Genomic DNA, 21,677 nt, shown 5'->3' with positions numbered 1-21,677 from the left:
CGTGGATCTCCAGAAAGCGTATGACAGTGTGCCGTTGGTGAAACTTTGGGAGGCCTTGGAAAAATCGAATTTTAACGGGGGGTTGATTGATGCTGTCAAGCGATTTTATAAAGGGAGTTTTACCAAAATTAAGTATCATGGGGGGTTGTCAGCGGGATTTTATGTGACTAAGGGTTTAAAACAGGGATGTTGTTTGTCGCCAACATTATTTAAAATTTATCTCGAGTGCGTGCTGAAAGAATGGAAAAAGAAATGCTCTGGTATGGGTGTCCCCTTGGGTGATCTCGAAACTCTGTTTACTCTGTGCTTTGCTGATGACCAGGTGGTGGTTGCTCAAGATCAAGATGACGCGGAATACATGATGCGCAAGCTAGTAGAAGAGTATCGGAAGTGGGGTCTGGAAGTCAGCATATCCAAATCTGAGAAGATGACTTTTGGCGGTGATCAGCAAAGCATTGAGTTGGAGGATGGGCAGCAGATCAAAGGCTGCGAGCACTTTAAGTACTTGGGAGTGCGGTTGACCCAGGATGGAAGGACGGATCAAGCTATCAGGGAAAGGAACACCTTAGCAAGGAAGGCTATAGCGATGTTAAATGGAATCCTCTGGGATCAGCGGATTTCCAAAGATAACAAGAGGAGGATATACAACGCTGTAGTCAAAAGTATATTAACATACGGATGTGAAGTTTGGCAGCTGAAGAAACGGACACAGGATATGCTAAGAGCAACGGAGATGGATTTCTGGAGAAGGTCAGCAGGAATTTCTAGGAGAGATCGGGTCCGTAATGATAGAGTGCGTCAGATAATGGAAGTCGAAAATGACATCGTGTTCGACGTCATGACCAAACAACTTGTTTGGTATGGTCATGTCAATAGGATGACGGAAGAGAGGCTGCCAAAAAAGATGCTTGATTGGGTTCCTCCTGGGAGGAGACGTAGGGGACGCCCAGTGAGAGGTTGGCGACAGGGGGTGTTAAGTGAGATGAGGGAGTGTCAACTCCCTGATAACCTGTGGGAAGACCGAGCTTTGTGGCGATTAGGTGTCGCAAAGCGCCAAAGAGCGCTATAACAGCGACTCGTATGTATGTATGTAATATTACTTCATTTTAAAAACATTATATTTTTAAAACATGGCAAAAATTAAACCCTTTTCCAAGCGATGGCGTCGATATTAATCTCAATGAGCCGTACTTGTGTTGAAAGGAACGATAGAAAATAATGAAGAAGAGAGAGAAAAAACCAAGGAGGACGCAATCTTTGGTTTTAAACCACTTTTACATCGATCTTTTATAGTCAAACACGTCCAATTTTGAGCGTTTGGTTGCGAATACACCACGCTGCACTACAGTAAAAGCACAAACTCTAAAAGAAAAGTTAAAAAGCTTTGGAAATCATTAAATTATACACGGAACCACCTTCATATCTTCAAAACACTCGTTATATTTTCCTCTAATACATTTTTCCCCCCATAAATTTAAGTGAGAATAATCCGTGCAGAGCGTGCAAAAATTTCAAAATCATAAGTTGAAAAGCGCTAACTCCGCGAGTTTAAATATTAGAGCCTAACACAGAGCGAATTGCGCACTGGCGACCAGCGTGACACGCGCATAGGCGCCTACAAACCTAACGGGATACTTCACGCGTTGCGCAATGCGTGAAGTATCCCTGTTAGGTTTGTAGGCGCCTATGCGCGTGTCACGCTGGTCGCCCGCCGCGCCGCGGAGTGCTACGGCGTTTCAAGCAACTATTTCGCGACGTAGGTGTTGCTCAGTATCATACGAGATTGAAGACGCCCCAACGTATCAAGAATGACAAAATCTAAGAGCCTTTAGCTGAGGAAAATCAAAAGGTTCATCCAGTTCAGGTACAAGAAGATGGGATTATCTTGAAAGTTAATTAAGTTCTGTCGCACCAAAGAGGTGTAGAGAGTCTTAGTGAATTTCCCCTCATGGAATTGACGCCAAAATTCTCAATTATATATTTGTTTCCGTTTGGCCAACCAAACAAACAAAAAACGAGCAAACCCTCATTCTTCCAAGACATTACACATTTCATCCAAAAACGTCGTGAGCAAATGTTGTTCGTATTTACATGTTGACCAATTAACTATGGGTCTCAATAATTGGTAAGTGGACCAAAACTCCCCTGCCGAAAAAACGCGTGGACTTAAACTTCTGGAAAAAAACAAGTGTTCGGACAAAAAATCGTTGACGAAATGTCTTATAACCAACGGAGGCCTCACACTTTTCATTACAAGCCTTCAGAATAGTGTAAAAAACATGCGCCGTTTTTATGCAGAGTGAAAATGCTGTATGGATTTGTAGAATGGATAATGCCAAAATTCCAAGATAAAGTAATGATGAATACTATGGTAATAAGTCAAACCAAAAGAAATATGCCTCTGCAAGTGTCTCGACCTTAATAAACAGAATATGACGTTATTTCTAGGGTTGGGAAATGGAGAAAACCGGCGGACTGACGATTGTACCTACACCGAGCTCGAAATGGGAGTTCCCCCGAGAAAAACTTCGCCTACAAACGGTCCTTGGACAGGGCAACTTCGGGCAGGTGAGTAATCATCATTTAAAATTTATCTCTAGAATTGTTTTCCCCCTTTTTTTACTTGAAAGTGGGGAGAAAAGCAAGTTCAGGCAACTACTGTTCGTATGTGCCAGGAACAAACGGCCGGCCAGTCCAAGGCGGATAAAGAATGGTGGTCGCATTTCGTACCCTCTGGACGTCACACGGTATCGGGTACATCGGGTACATGGGCTGGCCGAGGCCGGGGGGCCGACTCAACCTCGGATTGCACGGCATAACCCGTACCCTCCTGACGTCACAACGCTTCAAGATGGCAGCCAAATCGAAATGCGACCACCATTCTTTATCCGCCTTGGGCCAGTCCACCTCCTGACAGCCGTAAGCAACTGACAGGAGGATTTCTTGAATTATGAATCAACATACAATGATCGGAAATGCTGCCAATGGCAATTTGTGTTATCGAGTCATTTTTTTTCATTGTACCTAAAGACATGTCACATATTACCAATTCCAAAAACGGTTAATTTTGCTCAAAATTGAGAACTAATTATCAGAGCTAGATATAATTTATTTAACGTCCTGCGTTGATTTATTGTCTTCAGCTTTGTTTCGCACGTTTTCATTGTTGTTTTTATCGTGTGATGTATTCGGGCTGCTTACCATAACTAAAATTTCTCATACAATTAAATTACAGACTACCAGAGAATAACAACCTCAGACTTAAAAATATGGACCATATACATGAAAAGAATCCGAAAGGAAACTCTATGTCCAAGTAGGAACCCCTGGTTGGCCCAACAGCAAGTCTGCGGTGGCTGACGTTTCCAATCGACCTATTGTTCAATATGAGGTCGTTAAAGTCTAATAAAAATGCAAATTCAATACAAAACTTTAAAGTGCCTTTAAAATATCAGTTGAGCGACCGAGTTGAACAACTTTCCGGGCGAGAGAGCGGGTTTCTAGCCGGGAGACTTAGACGCAAGCGCGACGTATCAAAGCGTAATTAGTTAATTAGCTGCGAGGCCCAACTGAAAACCAATCAAGGCGCCGAAGAAGCCAGCAGCGGGGCGCTGAGCATTGGTAGTCGATCGGAGGGCAGGGTGAGGTGAGGTGATTGATCGTTGCCTTTTCTTGGTTGGGAGATCGCGCCTCTAGTTTGAGTCCGCTCAAAGCCTCCAGGCTCCCTTTCCAGATCCGTTGGCAACGTTGACTTGATTGTTTTCGCCCAAGAGGTTTGCTGAGTTGCAATTGTTTCGTCGAAAAGCATCGAAGTTCAAAAGCTGGATCCTGTTTAGAGTTCAGGGTGTCTACACGTCCGGAAAGTTCAGAAATAGTACTGATTTTTTAAGGGCGGTCCGGAAGCACTGAAAAAGTCCGGAAATTCCGCAAAAAGGTCCAGAATTTTTTTAATTTTTTGTCATTTTTGCCGCAATATCAAATTTTTGAATTTTTCCGAATTTTGTCAAATGGAGGTACTGAAAAATTACGGAATTTTTCTGTTGGAGGAGGTACTGAATTTCTTGAGAATGCACTGAAAAAGTAGTGTAAAAGTACGTATTTTTGACCAGCCTGTTTCAGTAGACACCCTGGAGTTGAAAGATCCAGTGAATGCAATATTAAAAAATCTTAGGGACCCTACACTGCCGGTTTTTGAAAAGTGACTTCGCTCAAACATCACTCTTGCAGATTCACCAAATAACGTTTTTTGCCATCAAATGTTCAGGCTGATTCTAACCGGTGTACAATAACAATGAAATTCACCCCGTAGGAAATTTTGATTTATCCCATGGACAGGTGTATCATATTCCCGGATTTTGAATTAATTTCCTTCTCCCGTGAAAAACTTATGTTCAGATTGTTGCAGTCGTTAACGAGAGAGCAGCACCTATCTATGACTTTACCTGTCTTTGATTCATTGACCTCTGTTAGTTGATGGGTTTGCAACTTTGTTTTAAGCTTAATTCCATGAAAATATTTAGGCGTAACAAAGTCTATGACATTCGATCGCGAAAATTCTCCTCTAGGTCGACGCACTTGCACTTTGCAAGATGTACGATGTCGGTCATAATAATTTGTGGTCGATTCATTAATCGTCATAAGGTTATTAAAATCCACATGTCACTCGGCAATAACTATGAGGCGAAACATAGTGTTTATGTTCCGGAACTTAAATCTGCTTTTCCTGAATCAATTCCTTGGACTGGAAATGCGTGGTTTTTGCAAATATAGTAGGTAATTTCTTCCCATCTTCGTCGTCTTCTTCTTCTTCCCTCTTTTTTCCTTTCTTTTTTTCTAAGCGACATTTTTCCAAAAGAACTCGCACATTATTAGTTTTCAGTAACAAATCCCCCTTTTTCAACAACTTTTTGCGCACCCATCATATTCAATGTTATGCTTCTCCGTCGTGTCGCAAAAACGTATTGCCAATAATAATTTTTCGCGGCCTGTGATCTGGCAACAGTTCCAACAGTTAACGGCGACTTAATCACATACCCGCGGCGCATGCGCGTATACCGGGCATGTGCAGGTAATTAATTAACGAAAAGGTTTTTTTCTTTCCTTTTTTTTCGCCTTTCATTACCCGTCACTGCTTTACTCATGACAACTCGTGCAAAGAATCCTTTGTCGATTTGATCGAAACCACGTGAGAAAGTCTCAAGCTAATGCTTCAATACGCCTGCTCCCCTCTTAAGAGAAATATTTTTGAAAAAATTATCTTTCAGTCAAATACTGGTAGAACTATTTTCGGGTATTGTAATTAGTGCTACTGATCGCTACTAGTCAGTGCCAACGACCACTCAATAATACCAGCGAATGAGAAAAAGAAAAAAAAAAAAATAAAGAAATAATATAAATGATGAAACACTTCTCGTTTTCCTTTTCCAACGTGGGACCGATTTTTTCAATCATTTCAATCAAATTTTCTGTTTCAATACCTACTCTTCCGGAAAAATTTTGCGCAAGTGAAATGAAGTATTTTTCAAGAATAATTATTTCACCAACTAATTGCGGTGAACGCACGGGTCGTAAGACGAGATGTTAAAGTTTTTTAGCCAACGTGCGTAAAAAATTCAGCTTAAAGCTGAAATTTCATTAGAGAGGGAAATAATTATTTTATAAAATCATATGAATGACTTAAAAATTATAGCCACCTGCTAATACGTTAAATCTGCGACCTTCAGCAGCTCAAGGAAAGACACATTTCGACATCGCTACCGCATTATCCTTTTCTCTCCTTTTTTCATTAAATCAATGTTTTCTAACAAAAATTCGACCACATTACGTCATCTATTATTTAATTTTGTATACGCATTCATAAGAGAGCCGTCCCCTTTGTTATAATTTTCTTTTTTCAAAGAAATGTTAAAACCACCATTAAGCAGATCTAACATGCCGTCATCCTTTACGGGGCCACTTGCCTATTTCTAGACGGTTTCATAACTTTTCTGAAAAAAGCGTAGTTTTGCATAAGGTACATCATTGGCATTTTGATCTCATCTTTACGATCCGACGATCAAATTCCATTATCGCGAAGCCGTTCTTTTATCGGGTGTCCGACGCGAAAACTCAGCCTGGCGAAGAGAGGGTCGTAAATCACTTTACGGTTCAGCGCCCTCGCGAAAAATCATAGCGATTATTGCACAAAATTGATCATCTCACGGCGAGGGTGGGTGCTGGCTAGGATTATCGGGGAGCAGAAATGGGGGACAAAGCCGTAAATTCCGCTGCAATGACTCGTGCTTTGTTCCACGGCGTCATAATTAAAATCGCCTTTATTTACGGCACCAAGTGCAAAGTGCATGGGCTCTTCTGCACACGCGCGTGTCTCTCCGCGGTTGCCGCTCCACTCATAAAGTGAGTACAAAGGTATTAATGCAGATGTTGCATGTGTGAGGAATTTGCGATTCGACTGTTGATTTTATGTAAAAGTTCGCGAGAAACACGATGGTGCCACTGGTTTTCTCTGACATTAACTCTCAAGCTCAAATAAAGCTCTTAAGTTGAGGCCAAGATGGAGGGAATATCCCATGCTATCCTGAGAGTCCTTTTCTACATCAAGACAAACTCTCCATGCAAAGATAGGGAACAATATTAGGGAACTCTAACACTGAAAAAACGGAAACCCTGCTAATGTACTTGCTCCCTATCTTTGCATGGCGAGTTTGTCTTGATGTAGAGGCGGACTCTCAGGATAGCGTGGGATATCCTCTCCATTTTGGTTTCAATTTGAGAGCTTTTTTGAGCTTGGGAGTTGATTTCAGAGTAAACCAGTGGCACCAACATGTTTCTCGCGAACTTTTACATAAGAATCACCAGTCAAATCGCCAATAACTTTTTTTTTTTTTTTTTTTTTTTTTTTTTTTTTTTTTTTTTTCGTCGCACTAAGAATTCTGCGATAATTTTACTTACGTTTTTTTTGCCGAAAACAATAAAATCTACAAAAATCAAGCAAAACACCAGTGAACTCATTTACAGAGCTAATCAGAGCTCAATGACTCTAAGCGGAATCGATTATTTCATGAATTTGAATGAGTTTGCAAAATGAAGAAAAAGAGCCGGGGAATTCGTTGACTTGCCATCTTGTTTTTCCGTCCTTGGTATCATGCCTGATTTTCTCCAGAAACATGTTACCAGTGGAAAGAGGGAATATAGCAGAAATCGGCAGCACTGTGTGTCGTCTGCAGGAATTTATCGATGCTTCCTCCCGCGGGTTGTGGGGCGCGATCCTTATCAGAATCTACGCGCAAGTAATCGGGACACTTCAGAAATTGCTAACGATGAAAAATGGTCGTTCACCGGTTACCATCACGCTGGCCCGAAGCATGAGTTGCACCACAATAGGTGCCATCATTTTGAAACATACAAGCATCCAGCTACATTGAATTTTGGCCTTTTCAGTTTTAAATATCAATGAAGTATCCTTATTTAAGGGGCTTGAAGGACAAGACGCATAAAAGCAGTTTTTGCTAGTTTGAGAAATAAGTGATTGAAGCTTCTAAATTACGTAGATCCTTATGGCAGAAAGAAAGTTCAAAGTGACTTTTTGATGCTTAAAAATTTGAATTTGGGAGCAATTTTTCACAGAATATGTATTAAGACTAGTTTTACTTGAAATCAGTAATACCTCAATTTTTTAAAAAACTGCATTTACATGACTTGTCCTCCAAGCCCTTCATTTATGTTTGAAGGGTGATTATCTTATTTTTGCCTCTGAGAATATCGTCTCCTTTGATAAAAAATAGAGAGCTTCCGTTTCTCACACTCCCGTGGAAGATCGTTTCTATTTTTTTTTGACCGAGATTCTTGAAAAAGGTCACACAAAAAAAGTAATGATTGATATGTGAGGAGGAAATAAATTGGCCGACGTCAGATTTGCAGACTTGGTGATGTTTAAATTGACCTTTCTTCTTCGATGTACAACTCGGAAAGTTCATCCAGTTTTTTGACCATACATCCTACATCCTAAATCAATGAGGTGCTCCCGATCCGCAGTGACTTTTAAACAGCTTGTGTGATGTAAGAAATCGATGGTGACATTTATCCAAAAGTCATTTTCCTCAAGAAATCTGGTTCAGCAATTCTACCCAAACGAGCCCGTCGCAAACAGGTAGAGCCTAAATAGGAGTTATTTCGAATAGAATATGGCTCAAAAATCACGATGAGCGTATTGGGAAGGTCTGAAATCCACTCCTAACCTCACAATTTGCGTAAGAAATATGCGTTTATCTGAAGCTTCCCGCTCCCAAAACGATACCTATTACGACAGGTGAACATTTCGTAAGAGGAGTAGTTCCATCCAACCCTCGCGCACTAGGATGCTACGCAATATTCAACATGGCCGACGTCGACCCGCTAAAACACACGTGACGAGACGGGACTTTATCAATCGGCGTGTTCATATTTACATTTTCCTTGCGTTGATGAGACTTCATGCTTCCTGACGATTTGCGTCGGCCTTATTAAGTATTGTGAAGCATCTTAGGCCGCAAGGGTTGGATGGAATGACACCTCCAACAAATCGTTCACACACGCCGTAATATCGTTATTAGAGCGAGAGGCTGAAGAAATACATATTTCAACACAAATTGTGGAGTTAGGAGTGTATTGCAGACTTTTCCGATGCGCACATCGTTATTTTCGAGACATTTTTTACAAGCAACAACTCTTCTTTTATCTCTAGCTGATGTTTGAAACAGGCTCATTAAATGTCGACAATATTGGCCAAAAACAAGATTAGGGAATACTACCTTGCTAAGGAAGAACGCCGTATGTGCCATCAGCCGTCGCCCTATTTCCTTCGTCAAACCATGGATTTTCAGGAAAATTCGGCATAATTTTCTTCCGATTTTTCAGAGTATTTCCTTCGTAATTTGATCGAAAAACTCTAAAAATTCTAACTAAAAAGATTCGTAACTTTCTTAAAAAATAACCGTGGCTCTTCAAAAAGACATTTGACCTCAAGGTGAAATATATCCTATAAAAGTAACTATTATCCAGAGTAATTAAATAAAAATTCCTCTCAATCAAACTATTGTTTTTTTAAAAGATTTCTTAAAAAATCCTCTGAGTAGTAATTTAGCAACATTCACATGCTCATACGGCGTTTTTCCTTAGTGCGGCAGAATACAGAACAAACTGAGTAAAACCAGTGGCGTGGCGTAAATTGCGATGTATCGACTGTTATGGCATTTAAACCTATGGCAAAGAATCGATTATTAAGGTATTCGCTGCGAACACCCTGTTTATCGATCGTTTCCATAGGTTTGAATGACACATAAATCGATGTATCGCAAAGCACGCCACGCCACTGAAAAACGTGGTTGGAGTTTACACAATGTACCAACACCCAGGCTGACTTCGTCCCTACTACTTAAGTACTCTTTCTCCGCTTATCGAGTCAGTATGAATGCATGAACAAATTACACTTTCAAAGGCTTTATTAAAAGCTAAGTGAGTGGAAGAGGAACCCGGTGCTCCGGCTGTCCGCGCAACTTATGACGCATTTGTCCCTCGCGCTCGGCGAGAAGGGTTGGTCGTCGGTCGGAGCGGAGGGCTCAGGACTCGGGAGCGACTCGGCTCACGCGAGCCTTAATGGCGTTTGTTTTGAGCCGGCAATAAAGCAGGGCCGATCGATGCCACGAATTTATTGCCGCCGATAATCGTGCCGGGCTCATCCGCGGCGGCACTTGGCCGCGTCACTTCGTTAGTGCCCGCCCCGGCCCCGGCTCCGGCTCGGCCTTATCGAAAACGCATAAATTTTTGCGTGAGGAGCTTGCGCAACTTGCTCATACCTTCTCCGATCCGATCCGATGGGAGAGCTACCGCTTGCGTCACGGGTCCTTTGTGGTGAGTGGAAAAGCCGTGGTCCAAGCTCCGCACTCGATTGGACGATCTGCATGCATATCAAGCTCAAAGCTCGGGCTCACAACAGTCCGCCTTGTCCGATTTATGACTCTTCATACTCTGTGACGCAGCGGGCTGATTGGCTGAAATTGATAGACAAAACGATAGGCGACGAAGATGTAGGGAGTATGGAGCGATTCTACTGGTTAAATTGGGTGTTTTTTATAGGCTAAGGGGGTAAATGATGGACTAACTGGACCGCGTTTAGCAGTAAGGAACCAAGTCACATCAACTATTGCCAAATTTAACTGGGCAACTTATCTTTAAATATTTGTAAAAAATTTAAATAATTCTAACTTTTATGAACCGCGGACAGAAATAGCCCCGTATTGGGTACCATGTGTCGACGGTATACTTTTCTACTCATGCGTTGAAGTCTTTTCAATCAATGCGTTCGTAAAGTTCCCTTGGAGTCTTGAGAAGAGTAAAAAGTCGCAAAAGAAGCATGATCCGACTTTATTTTGACTCCTTTTATGTATGAAAGAACTTCATACACGCGTTGTGAAAGTAAGCTTCAAATAAAGAAAAGCGAAAAAGACCTCTTCACATTTGAAGAGCGGTAATGTTTGGTGTCGACTATGCGATATGGATCCTGCGATGAAGGAAAATTACGCCATGTATACAGGGTTATTCAAAAGTCACGCGCCATTGGCCATAACTTCAGTTCTAATTGGACTTATTTCTGTCAAACGGAACTATGTGCATTAGGACATAAGCCCTGAGGCCTATAAGAATATATTCATAACAGGGCTCACGTCTTAATGCACATAGTTCCGCTTGACAGAAATACGTCCAATTATGATATCGATTCGCGGTTCAAACCGTTTCTCTGCATATCGAGAGGGAGACTTTTTTAGGTACTTTCCAGTTTTCGATCCCCATGTGGGAAGGGGGGCGGGGAGCAACTTAAAAATTTCAAATGGCCACCCCCTCATGGCCAGTGGTGCGGGACTTTTGAATAAGCCTGTATCTTGAATTTAAAGAACGCAACCGACTTCCAGATATCTGATATGTATTTTAATTAGCTTATTCACCCTAAATTTCAATCATTCATACCATCTTTTCGTCTGGAAATTTAAATTTTAAGTTTAGAGCGGATGCTTGAACTGTCGTTTTGGGTTTGTAGACGAGTTGGGACGGCGTTACATTGACCCTCGCCGGTTCAGCGTTCGGCGAGGATCGGCTTTAGAGAGCTAATCGTGAGGAGGTATGCAAAGCAACACTCAAGTGCGGAACAAATAGTGACGAGTGACAAATTCCGCTCAGGGCTGAAGAGGTCCAGTGGGTCCGGTATAATTAGCCGAGTTTTCATTGCCACTACGGCGACGGCGCGGCGCGGCGACCGCTCTCCCAGGACTGATCCGCGATCAGCATACAACAACGACTCTCGCACCGAGAGAGGGCTCTTTACACCGTTGCAACTTCAGAGACTCGAGATTAATTCAAGACTGTTTTATTTCGGATCCGGATTAAGACAATAGAGAATTTGCAGGTGTCTGAAATTCGATGAATTTCGTGTTTAAGTGGAAACTGCTGAGTGAACTGAACACGAAGATACCCTTGGTTCATAAATTGACACTAATTGTTGGAGGAGATATAACAAAACGATCTAATCTGCTAAAATACTCGTGTTTAAATGGGAAATGCCGCCAGATGACGTCACTAGGCGGTGCATTTTCTCACTTTTAAATCTATTTTTATATTATTTCCCATAACAGAAAAAAATTATAAAAAATACTGTGAAATCAGCTCTTGAAGCACTTTAATATGAAACAATTAAAAATTTGCATGCAAATTTTCCATTCCGATTCATTGGATAGGATGCCAATGGACCCGTTGCCAACTTCAGTTAGAGCAAAGAAAAGATTTGGTTTTCTCAGAATATAGCCCAAAAATCGCAGTGAGCTCATCAGAATAGGCTGAAGTGCACTTCTAACTTTACAATCTGCGCAAGAAATACGCGTTTGTCAAGCTTCGCGCCTCAAAAACGATACCACGGCATAGATGAACATTCCGTAAGAGGAGTCGTTATATCCAACCCTTGCGCACTAGGATGATGCTACACTGTATTCAACGTGTACTCAGTACACGCTCGCATTCTCTGCTCAATGCACGGAAGTGAAGTACGGGGAATGGGTTGGGACAGGTTTGGATGCACAGAAAAAAAGTCACGGGCTATATAGACATATCGTCCTTTCCGGGCTCAGAGGCCGAAGATTTTCCCAGTGATTAAAAAAAATACCCTTTCATTCCCTTTTCACAATAAATCACTTGAAAACCCCGATGAATTCAAAGCGGATTTCTGTTCAGTTTCAAAACGGAGGACGTGCGGAGGAAGTATGTCGCGTTCGTCCAAAAGGGAACTATTTTACTTGAAAACCGGCCGCGATGGCCGGGACGATTGCATTTTTTCCGAGGAGCGGCCTCGCGGCGAGGCGGAGCAGCTCGGGGCGGCGGCGCGCGGCGCTGTCGGGCGACAGTCGCGAATTGGACAGCGATCATTATTGCGACCTGTGACCCCGCCGCTCGTCGCGGTGACCCCAACCTGTCTCGCTTCATGTTCGCACCAAACACTCGACTCGCTGGAAAACCTCACCTCTAGGCCTCCATCCATGCAGCGTGCTAAATTCGCCATAGCGACCAGAACGATCAAATCATTAAAGAAAAAACGACAGACGAATAAAAAATGAGATTATACTAACAAATAGATGGAACAGAGCGGCTTCGATAGCCAGGATTTTTTTCTAAAAAAAAAAAAGGGGAAGTAAAATGTGGTACAATCGAGGGACGAAGAGCTTCGCATTTGCATTAGAATTTATTCTTGAGGCCGGCAGTAAATTATTAATTAGGGCACTGTGACCGTAAGGGGTGTCATTATACCTTAAATAATTGTACTTAAAATACCTCACAGGTTCCTAACAAGGAGGGAAAGATTGGGTCAAAGCAGGATTCTAATGGATTAATTCAACGTGAATCTTCGCTTCAGAGGTAAAAAATGGACCTTGGCCCCTAGGCCCCCCCCCCCCAAATTTTATCGTACCCCAAAATCGTTTGACGTACATAATTAAAGAGACCGTAAGTATGGTCCTCTCTGCTTTTGAATGAAATCGAACTGATAGATTCTGAGATATCGCTGTAGACAGATTTGGGGGACGCCTGACGGACGGACACACATTTTTTCAAGTATGGTTATTTTGACTCCTGGGACCTTAAAACGTCTAGAAATGATGAAATTTCAACTCCCCCCCCCCCTTGCAAGATTAAAATACTTCCTCTACCCTAGGGTAGCGAGTAAGTAAAAAAAATATCAGAAAAAGTGTCTGCACTCTTCTACAAATAATTTTTCACATTTGGTGTTGATAATGCGTGCATGATTGCAATCGTGAAAATTCACGTTTCCCCTTTAATAGAGGCGCGCATACACTCTAACACACTAAAAACAGACTTGATATTTTTTACGCTTTTTGTGACGTCTCAAGTAAGGGAGTAGCCTTGTAGCCCGCCAAAATCCAAGTGGATTAAAAAGAGGTGGAATAATGCAATAAGAAAGAAAGTTATACATAGGTAGAATTCAACTTTATTCTTATTCTTCTTTTTCCGTTCTTGTTAGGAGGAAGGGTTGGCTTTCTTTTCCAGTGTCTTCTGAGTGCGGGTTTAAGTATCGGAACAAGTGACTTACTAACAGTCCCTGTTCCTTTGGGACACCGATGTACGTAAAACTGTCATAGCCAGGTTTGCCAACATTTAATGCTTTGCTACGTATTTCACTTGTTTAGGCCCTTGTGTCACTCTTATGTAAGTGGAGCATGTCTGCGCCTATATCACACGAGATACATCGCAACATGAGTATGAGTAATATCGGTACACGATCACGATATTTTAGATGCACAGTTCGTTCAATAGTTGCGAATAACACATAGGATATCGTATCGATGCCCAATATATCGGAAAATATCGTCGCCTTCCGGACATAAGGGCGTAACTACACTCGACGATGAACCCTGTTGTTCGTGTAACTCGGTGCTTTCTCGGGCTCATCTCAAATTGTAGTTACGCCCTTATGTCAGCCAAGCGACGATATAATGCCCCTTCAAATCCTAGCAATTCAATTGGATGCCCAAGCTTTGACGCGGGTCGCTCGTGCAAGATACGTGAACGATGAGATGAAAGTTTAAGCTGCGCCTGCATTCACAACCGATACAATTTTCCATATCTCTGTTCGTTCGTGTTTTGTCAAGGAGAAATCTACTGATGGCTAACAATTATGTTTGGTCTCAGGTGTGGAAGGCGGAGGCTGACGACCTGAGTGGACATGCGGGTCTCACACGATTGGTGGCGGTCAAAACGGTGAAAGAGGGCGCCTCGAGCAAGGAGCGGGAGGATCTCCTTCGGGAGCTGGGCATCATGCAAGATCTCGGCTCCCACCCAAATGTGGTCCAACTTCTCGGCTGCTGCACTGAAAAAGGTCCGTTGATGAAACTCCTCTAAACGTTTGTCTAGACTTGTGATAATTGGATTACGACATTTCCAATTTGATTAATCGATTCTTAGCTTACAATTAGAGCGAGTTCGCCATCAAACCAAAAATATGAATTTTTTGCTTTTGTTTTTACTGTAGCCTTTTCCCTTTGACTTAATGCAAAGGACAATTTTTTCTTCTAAATTTATGTGTCAGAAATGGTAAATTTGTAAAAGTTGTTTGATGATTTTAAGTGTATAAGATACAGCCTTAAATATTTTATTCTAACTGACATTAAAACTTTGGGTTACAGCACAAGTTGCACTTTTCAATTCAAAGCTCTTAAATTGAAAAAGTTGTATACTTCGAAGAAAAAGCCAGTCACCGTGGGAGAATATCTGCAATGCTCGTTACTCATCATTTCTAGTCAATTTTCACAGCCTGTAATTTTTCAAGTTAATTTGTTTTAGAATCCTGGTATTTCATTGCAATTTTTTTGCCCTGTTTTCAGAGCCTTATCTCTTGATAATGGAATATGTCATGTACGGAAAGCTTCTATCATTCCTGCGAGACCAAAGAACCAGAGCTCAATATTACAATTTCTCCGATAATGGGGAAAATTTGACCTCTAGAGATTTAACAGTATTTGCCTACTGCGTTGCCAGGGGCATGGATTATCTTGTTTCCAAGGGCGTAAGTTTCCTGGCTTTATGTTTCATATTTTATTTTTTTAAGTGGCATTGCTATAATATAAGTACGAGGTCATCTCATTCCTTTCCCCTTTTTTTTTACTTTTTTCAAACAAAAATTTCAGTTTTGCATCAGTCTCTTACATCCAAGTCACTAATTCTGACAGGAGACACAATTTTCCTATAATAATGGCACTAAGAAATAATTATGAATTCAAAATCTTCTTTAAACGCAATAATTTCAGTGTTGCATCAGTCTTTGACACGCAAGTCACTAATTTTGACGGAATTTTGACGGAGTACAATACGTATGATTCTATAGTCAAATGACCTTGAAAGTTCCAAATTTGTTCTAATAGATATATTTTTCTGTCATTGCAGATCATCCACCGAGATTTAGCTGCAAGGAATGTTCTTGTAGACCATAACAAATTATGTAAAATAGCAGACTTTGGAATGTCCCGTAATGTGCGAGACACCGGGCAAATCTACGAACAAAGACACAGCAGAGTAAGTATCGAACACACCAACCCCCTATTTTGTTTTCAGTAGCCCGTGAGATTCTCAAGTAGATAAAGTGATTAATGACTAATTTGCTAAATGACATAATTATCAATTATCCTAAAATATTGAGTGAAGACACCTCAGTTCCTCTTAGGTAATCTGAAGAAATACTTATGAAATTACCGTAAAATTTTCGGTAACAGTTCAAGCTTATCTATCTTTAAATCAAATGTCATTATTATATTTCCATTTTAATTTTAATTTTCCCCACCGATAAATATATTAACTTTAAGGGGTTTAATCTCAAGTATTATTTATCATGAGTTGCTGAAATTGGGCATACCATCCAGAAATACTGACTCATTTGGTTCTGATTAACAGGGTGCGCTACCAATCAGATGGATGGCTCCAGAATCGCTCCACTATTCTTTATTCACTCACAAGACTGATGTATGGAGTTTTGGAATCCTAGTTTGGGAAATCGTCACTTTAGGTATGTATCAGTTAATTATTCTCTAATAATGAAGTGACGTCTCTGTTTCAACGAGTCTCTGCCAATCTGTCGGACTCATTACTTTTCCACTCTTTCCGCTCAAAATTGAAGTGGGACCTAAGCCAAGTTTCGGTTTTATTCAACATTTCAATTAATTCAATTTTATTTTGAACTCCTGATTATCTGTAATTTTGCTCAACTCAGCTTGAAACGTCTAGAGTCGTTTGACTATTGAAATTTTCTCGCTATATTTATAACTATAGTAGCTCGATAAACGCAGATGTCACACGATTTTAGAATAATAACTTAATTCACATGTCAACAGCTGTGAAGGAGAATGACTTTTTTTCAGGGAATCGGGTCAGCAAGTTTGTTTTCAGATGTTGTTCACTGAAAATCTGCGACGAAACGCAGACTTACGAAAATTGGGGAAAATCCAGTCATTTTTCATGTGAATGTGTGGCGTAATCTAAAAATTCAATGACATTACTCGAAAAGTTAATTGTTTTGAAAGTCCCAAAGTGTACTCTACCGTGCTAAGTAAGAACGCCGTCAATCCATAAAGATTTGTCCTCGTTTTTTGGCACGTTTCATGACTTCATGAAACTGAAACTGTTTTACCCATGCACATCAAATTTTCAGGTTAAGTTCTTGATAGTATATGCGAAAGAATTCTGTAAAAAACATTGCCCCAAGGTACACAAGCTTTTCTGCTATGATACATTGTTTCCAAAAAACGTAAAATGGCGTTTACGGCGTTTTTGCGTTGCACGTAGTAATGGTAGTTACAATTTATGGAATCTGATTTTTTCGTCAACATTTGAATTATGTCTGAGTTCAAACCCATGCGTTTTCCGTCTTTAAGCAAACACAGTAATATTTCTATTAAAATTTGCTAATATTATGAAATCGATTACATTGGTGATTCCATTTTCTGATCAGGTCTGACACCATACCAGTCAATGGAAGCGCGAGACGTGATGCGGCGAATTCGGACCGGCTATCGCTTGGAGCGACCGTCTCACTGTCGCACAGAGCTTTATCAAGTGATGGTCGACTGCTGGCGAGCCAACCCCGCAGACCGACCCACCTTTGCAGAACTGAAGAAGGCCCTCTGCGCACTGTTGGAAAACAATGAGTACGAGGGAAACTACGTTGACCTAGAGAGCCTCGCAGATGAGATGCACAGGCAAGGATAATACAATCGCCACTTTTCTCGTTTGGCGGTAATCGGGATTTCCACGGTCTCCGTTAACGGGTCACAAAGTGTTGTAAACTCGTTCGATTTTGTAGAGTCCTGTGGGAATCATGTGGAAGCCACTATGCCTGAAGATTTTTGAGCATAGGAAGTTCCCCTCTCTTCCCTCGTCTTGTCACCCGGAGACAATCTTAAGCACTCAAGCCGACTTGTCCTGGTGGATCCCCTCATTAAGGCCACCTAGTGAAACAGATTTTGTAAACAAAATTTCTAATTACTATGTAACATTTTTTGAGTTTTCTGTTATATTAGTCGATTTTATGAGACTTCGCTATGGGTTTATCACCCACTAGATGGGACTGTTAAAGAAAGAACAAACAATGTCAATTTTTACAGTAAATTTACAACAATATTATTTTGTCAAGAAAGGTAAAGAAGTTTAAGGTTGTTTTATACATGTTAAATACATCAGTGATCGCAATCTGACAAAACTATTTTAATACTTGGAGTTTTGTCAAATGCAGCATCCAAATTTTGTGCAGACAAAGGGACAACTCAGTCAACTGAGTCACGACATCGCAAGGTTCGACAAAGGTCCTTTTTACCTTCTCGCTGCAACGTGTTTCCAAGGAAAGGTCCCTCAAAAAGATGCCCCTTTCTCTGAAAACTAGGGAATGGACCACTAGGCGACATGCTACAGTACGTCAAAGGTGCAAATTGATGTATGTACTCTCTGATGTATGTTTTTCGTCAAAATTTCAAGTGAAATATAAGCCTATAATGGCAATGATCGAACCAGGCAAGCAAATCTACTCTGTGATTTATTTGTATATAGTTATTTTTAGTTTCATTTTTAGTGTAAAATATTCATCGTGGGAAAAGACGATCAATTCTTGAGAAAGCTCGAATTCAGAAGTTTATTAAAAGGATAGGCGTATATGCCACCATAAATACGTAGTCTACTTTCAGAGGATTTTTTTCTTCCCAAGAAAAACGTCTTGGCTCGCAGATTCAAGTGGATGAGCCAGGGAAGCCGTTTTCGAAACCTCTTAAGCACGTTTTACTAACAAAAATCTACGTTTGTAAGATTCGGCTCGTCTCTTCTTGTATATTGTGTAAAAAGCGTTCCAGTTCAAATATTTACTTGAACAAAAAAAGCATGAAAGGTTCTAACATAGTATTTTTTCCTTTTTAATCGCTGCAGCACAAATATTGCGTATAAATTTCGTTTATTTTCGGTTTTCGTTCGAACATTAGTTCTTTCTAGCAATTTACTATAGGCATGGCATAATTTGAAATAGTTTTCTTATTGGTTTATCAAGGAGCATCATTGAATAATTCAAAACATTTATGATTCCTCTCAAGAATGCGTAAATGCCTTTTTTATCAGAACCTATTTATGCCTGTAATATTGCCGGCAAAAACAGTAATTATCAAGAGTATGCCAACATAAAGTAATGTTACACCTTTGTCAAGCTCTCATTCAATAATTTATTTTTGATTAGAAAATTAATTGCGTATAAATGTTTTTTCATTGAAAGGGACATACATTTTTACAACTGTGTTTTGAAATTTATTTTAGCAAGAGTCATCAAATGTTTGAGCTCTTTTACCTTATTTTGTCCTGTATCCAATTCACTAGCGGTTTTGTGAAAGAGTAAATTTTGTGATCATGCTCGTACTTTAATTTAATTTTTAAACCCTTGCAATTTTATACATCTACAAGTAATCGTATTCCTAGAGCTGGAGTCTTTAACCTCAATCAACAGGCTGCAGTGAAAGCTATTTTTTGTTTCTTTTTTTAAAAATTGTTTTTTTATTTTAATACATTGTGTTTTAAGTCACCTCCAACTTTACAAAAAACGTGCCTTTGGAAATTGAAATTTCTCAGTTTGTATCAATTACTCTAGGTTTTGAATTCCAGTTTAACATGAATTAATTTGAATAATCGAAAATCGTAGCAAAAACTCATATTCTAGTCCAAACATTCGTACTTGCAGAGCACCGAAGATTATTTTTCTTAAATTCGTAGCCACTCAATTTCTTTCAAAAGCATTGACAATCCCATAATGTATACTTGTAAAGTATGTTACTTACTGAAAATAAAATCATATTTTGTTAACTGCGAGTTATTTATTATATCTTTCCTTGCAAAATGCACCTGAAGCGATCGAAGTTCATAGTGTTTCGGGAGCATTGAATACATAAGTGCAATATCGTGAGATAATACATTGACTATGCTGCCGTTCTAAGGAAGAACGCCGTATGAACCTTCAGGCGTTGCCAAATTCCCTTTGATAAAACACAAATTTCCTGGTAAACTTATGAATATTTTCCTTCCAATTTTTCAGATAATTTTGTTCGCAATTTCACCTGAAGTTCCTGAAATTTTCAAGGAAAAATATTCATGTCTTTTCTGAAAAATAAAAATTTTATCGGAGAAAATTCAGCAACTCTCGAATGTTCATACGGCGTTCTTCCATACCACGGCAGTATGATGATGATTTTCAGACATTTTGTCAACGATTTTTGTCCGCGCACCTTTCTGTCCAGTAGTTAACGCCCACACGTAAAATAAGCAACAAAGACTTGGCGGTCCTGTGACTTTTTTAATTTTTTCTTTACGAAATTATTACTTAATTTTGAAAACGTTTATATTTTTAAAACGTGACAAATATTTGTAAAACCTTTTCCGCAAGTGACCTTAATCTCAATGAGCCGCAGTTGTGCCGACAGAAACTGCAAAAATGAATAAAAGAGGGAAAAAATCCAAGAAGCACGCAATCTTTAGTTTTAACCTATTTGTACATCGATCTTTTAGAGTCAAATACGTCAAATTTTGAGCGTTTGGTTGCGCGCACACCTCGTTGCAACACAATAAAACCAAAAAATGTAAAATATAAGTTAAAGTGCTGTGGAAATCATTAAATTTGACACGAAACCACCAATATTTACAAAACACACATTATATTATCATTCTCCTTTGATAAATTGATACATATTTTTCCCCATCAATTTAAATGAGAATAATCGATGCAGAGCGTGCAAACATTTCAAAATCATCAGTTAAAAAACGCTGACTATGCGAGTATAAATATTAAAGCCCATCAGAGCAGAGCGGCGTGCTGCCAGCGCGAGAGGCTCACTGGCGCCTACAAACCTAAGTGGATACTTCACGCATTGCACAATGCTTGAAGTATCCACTTAGGTTTGAAGGCGCCCCAATGCGCTTTTCGCGCTGGCCGCCCGCCCGCCGTGCGGCGGCGCCTGAAGCAATTATTTCACAACAGAGGTGTTGCACAGTATTATACAAAATTGAACGTATTAAGAATGACAGGCATCCTTTAAAAGTACAGATCTTTCTTCGCAAAATAAATCAAGATACTTATCGTACGCAGGAAAAATTTAAGAGCCTTTAGGTGAGGCAAATATAGAGGTTTATCCGGTTCAGGTATAAGAAGGTGGGAATTTCTTGAAAGATAATTAAGTCCTGTTACACGAAAGAGGTGTAGAGAGATTGGTGAATTTTGTCTCATGGAATTGAGGCTCCCCCATTTTTACCAAAACTCTCAACTATATATTATTCTCCGTTGGAACAAACGGACAAAACAAAAAAACAAGCAAACCCTCATTCTTCCAAGACATTATACATTTTCATCCAAAAACGTCGTGAGCAATTGTCGTTTGTATTTACATGTGGACCAATTAACTTTGGGTCTCAATATTGGTACGTGGACCAAAACTCCCGTGCCGAAAAAACGCGTGGACGTAAATTACTGGAAAAAACAGGTGCGCGGACAAAAAATCGTTGACGAAATGTCCTATAACCTGATGATGCGTTGTCTGTGCAATGCATAAAAATGTGCAAATGCGCTGTATTGATCTCGGGTCATACTTCCTCGTGTGTCAGCAGCAGTAAATAATGAAGTTTTGGTAGTAGTATCATTTTGGTCTCTCCCTAGTAGCATGATTCACTTTCCCCTTCCTAACAAACGTATAAGGAATTAATACCGGTTATATAATCACCATTTTAACTAAAGTTTATATATCGTGTATATAAGTTTTATATAAAATGCCCATGAAAATAATTATTCATATTTTCAGAAGATAACGTTTATATAAAATTTATATAATTGAGGAAGGGTTTTTATAAATTTTCTTTATACGTATAGTATCCTTTTGCTTAATTTGCTTATTATAACTGTTATATAAATGACCTGAATGACTTTAACGTAAACCTATCTCATTTTCATGAATGATGATGATGATCTCATTTCAATGAACACCCTCGACTCTCGGACTGCGTGGGATAGGTATTATTAGAGGTACTAATGGCTCCGAGACGAGTTAAAAGGGGATATCTCGGCACACAATCCGAGGAGCCCTGTT

General features: G+C 40.1%; 1 protein-coding gene across 1 annotated transcript in view; it reads left to right on the top strand.

The window, feature by feature from the left end:
* Positions 1-19,410, top strand: part of LOC109043431 (uncharacterized) — a 272,968-nt gene extending 253,558 nt beyond the window's left edge. Inside the window, exons 5-10 of the mRNA XM_072298261.1 lie at positions 2,449-2,568; positions 14,224-14,410; positions 14,916-15,097; positions 15,475-15,603; positions 15,979-16,090; positions 17,033-19,410. Coding sequence (XP_072154362.1) covers positions 2,449-2,568; positions 14,224-14,410; positions 14,916-15,097; positions 15,475-15,603; positions 15,979-16,090; positions 17,033-17,289 — 987 coding nt within the window. The 3' untranslated portion in view covers positions 17,290-19,410. The remainder of the gene's footprint in view (positions 1-2,448; positions 2,569-14,223; positions 14,411-14,915; positions 15,098-15,474; positions 15,604-15,978; positions 16,091-17,032) is intronic.
* Positions 19,411-21,677: the final 2,267 nt, after the last annotated feature.

The sequence above is a fragment of the Bemisia tabaci genome, chromosome 3 (genome assembly GCF_918797505.1).
Source record: "Bemisia tabaci chromosome 3, PGI_BMITA_v3".
NCBI lineage: Eukaryota > Metazoa > Arthropoda > Insecta > Hemiptera > Aleyrodidae > Bemisia > Bemisia tabaci.
The sequence above is the reverse complement of the archived record's forward strand: the minus strand, read 5'-3'. Positions and strand labels throughout refer to the sequence as shown.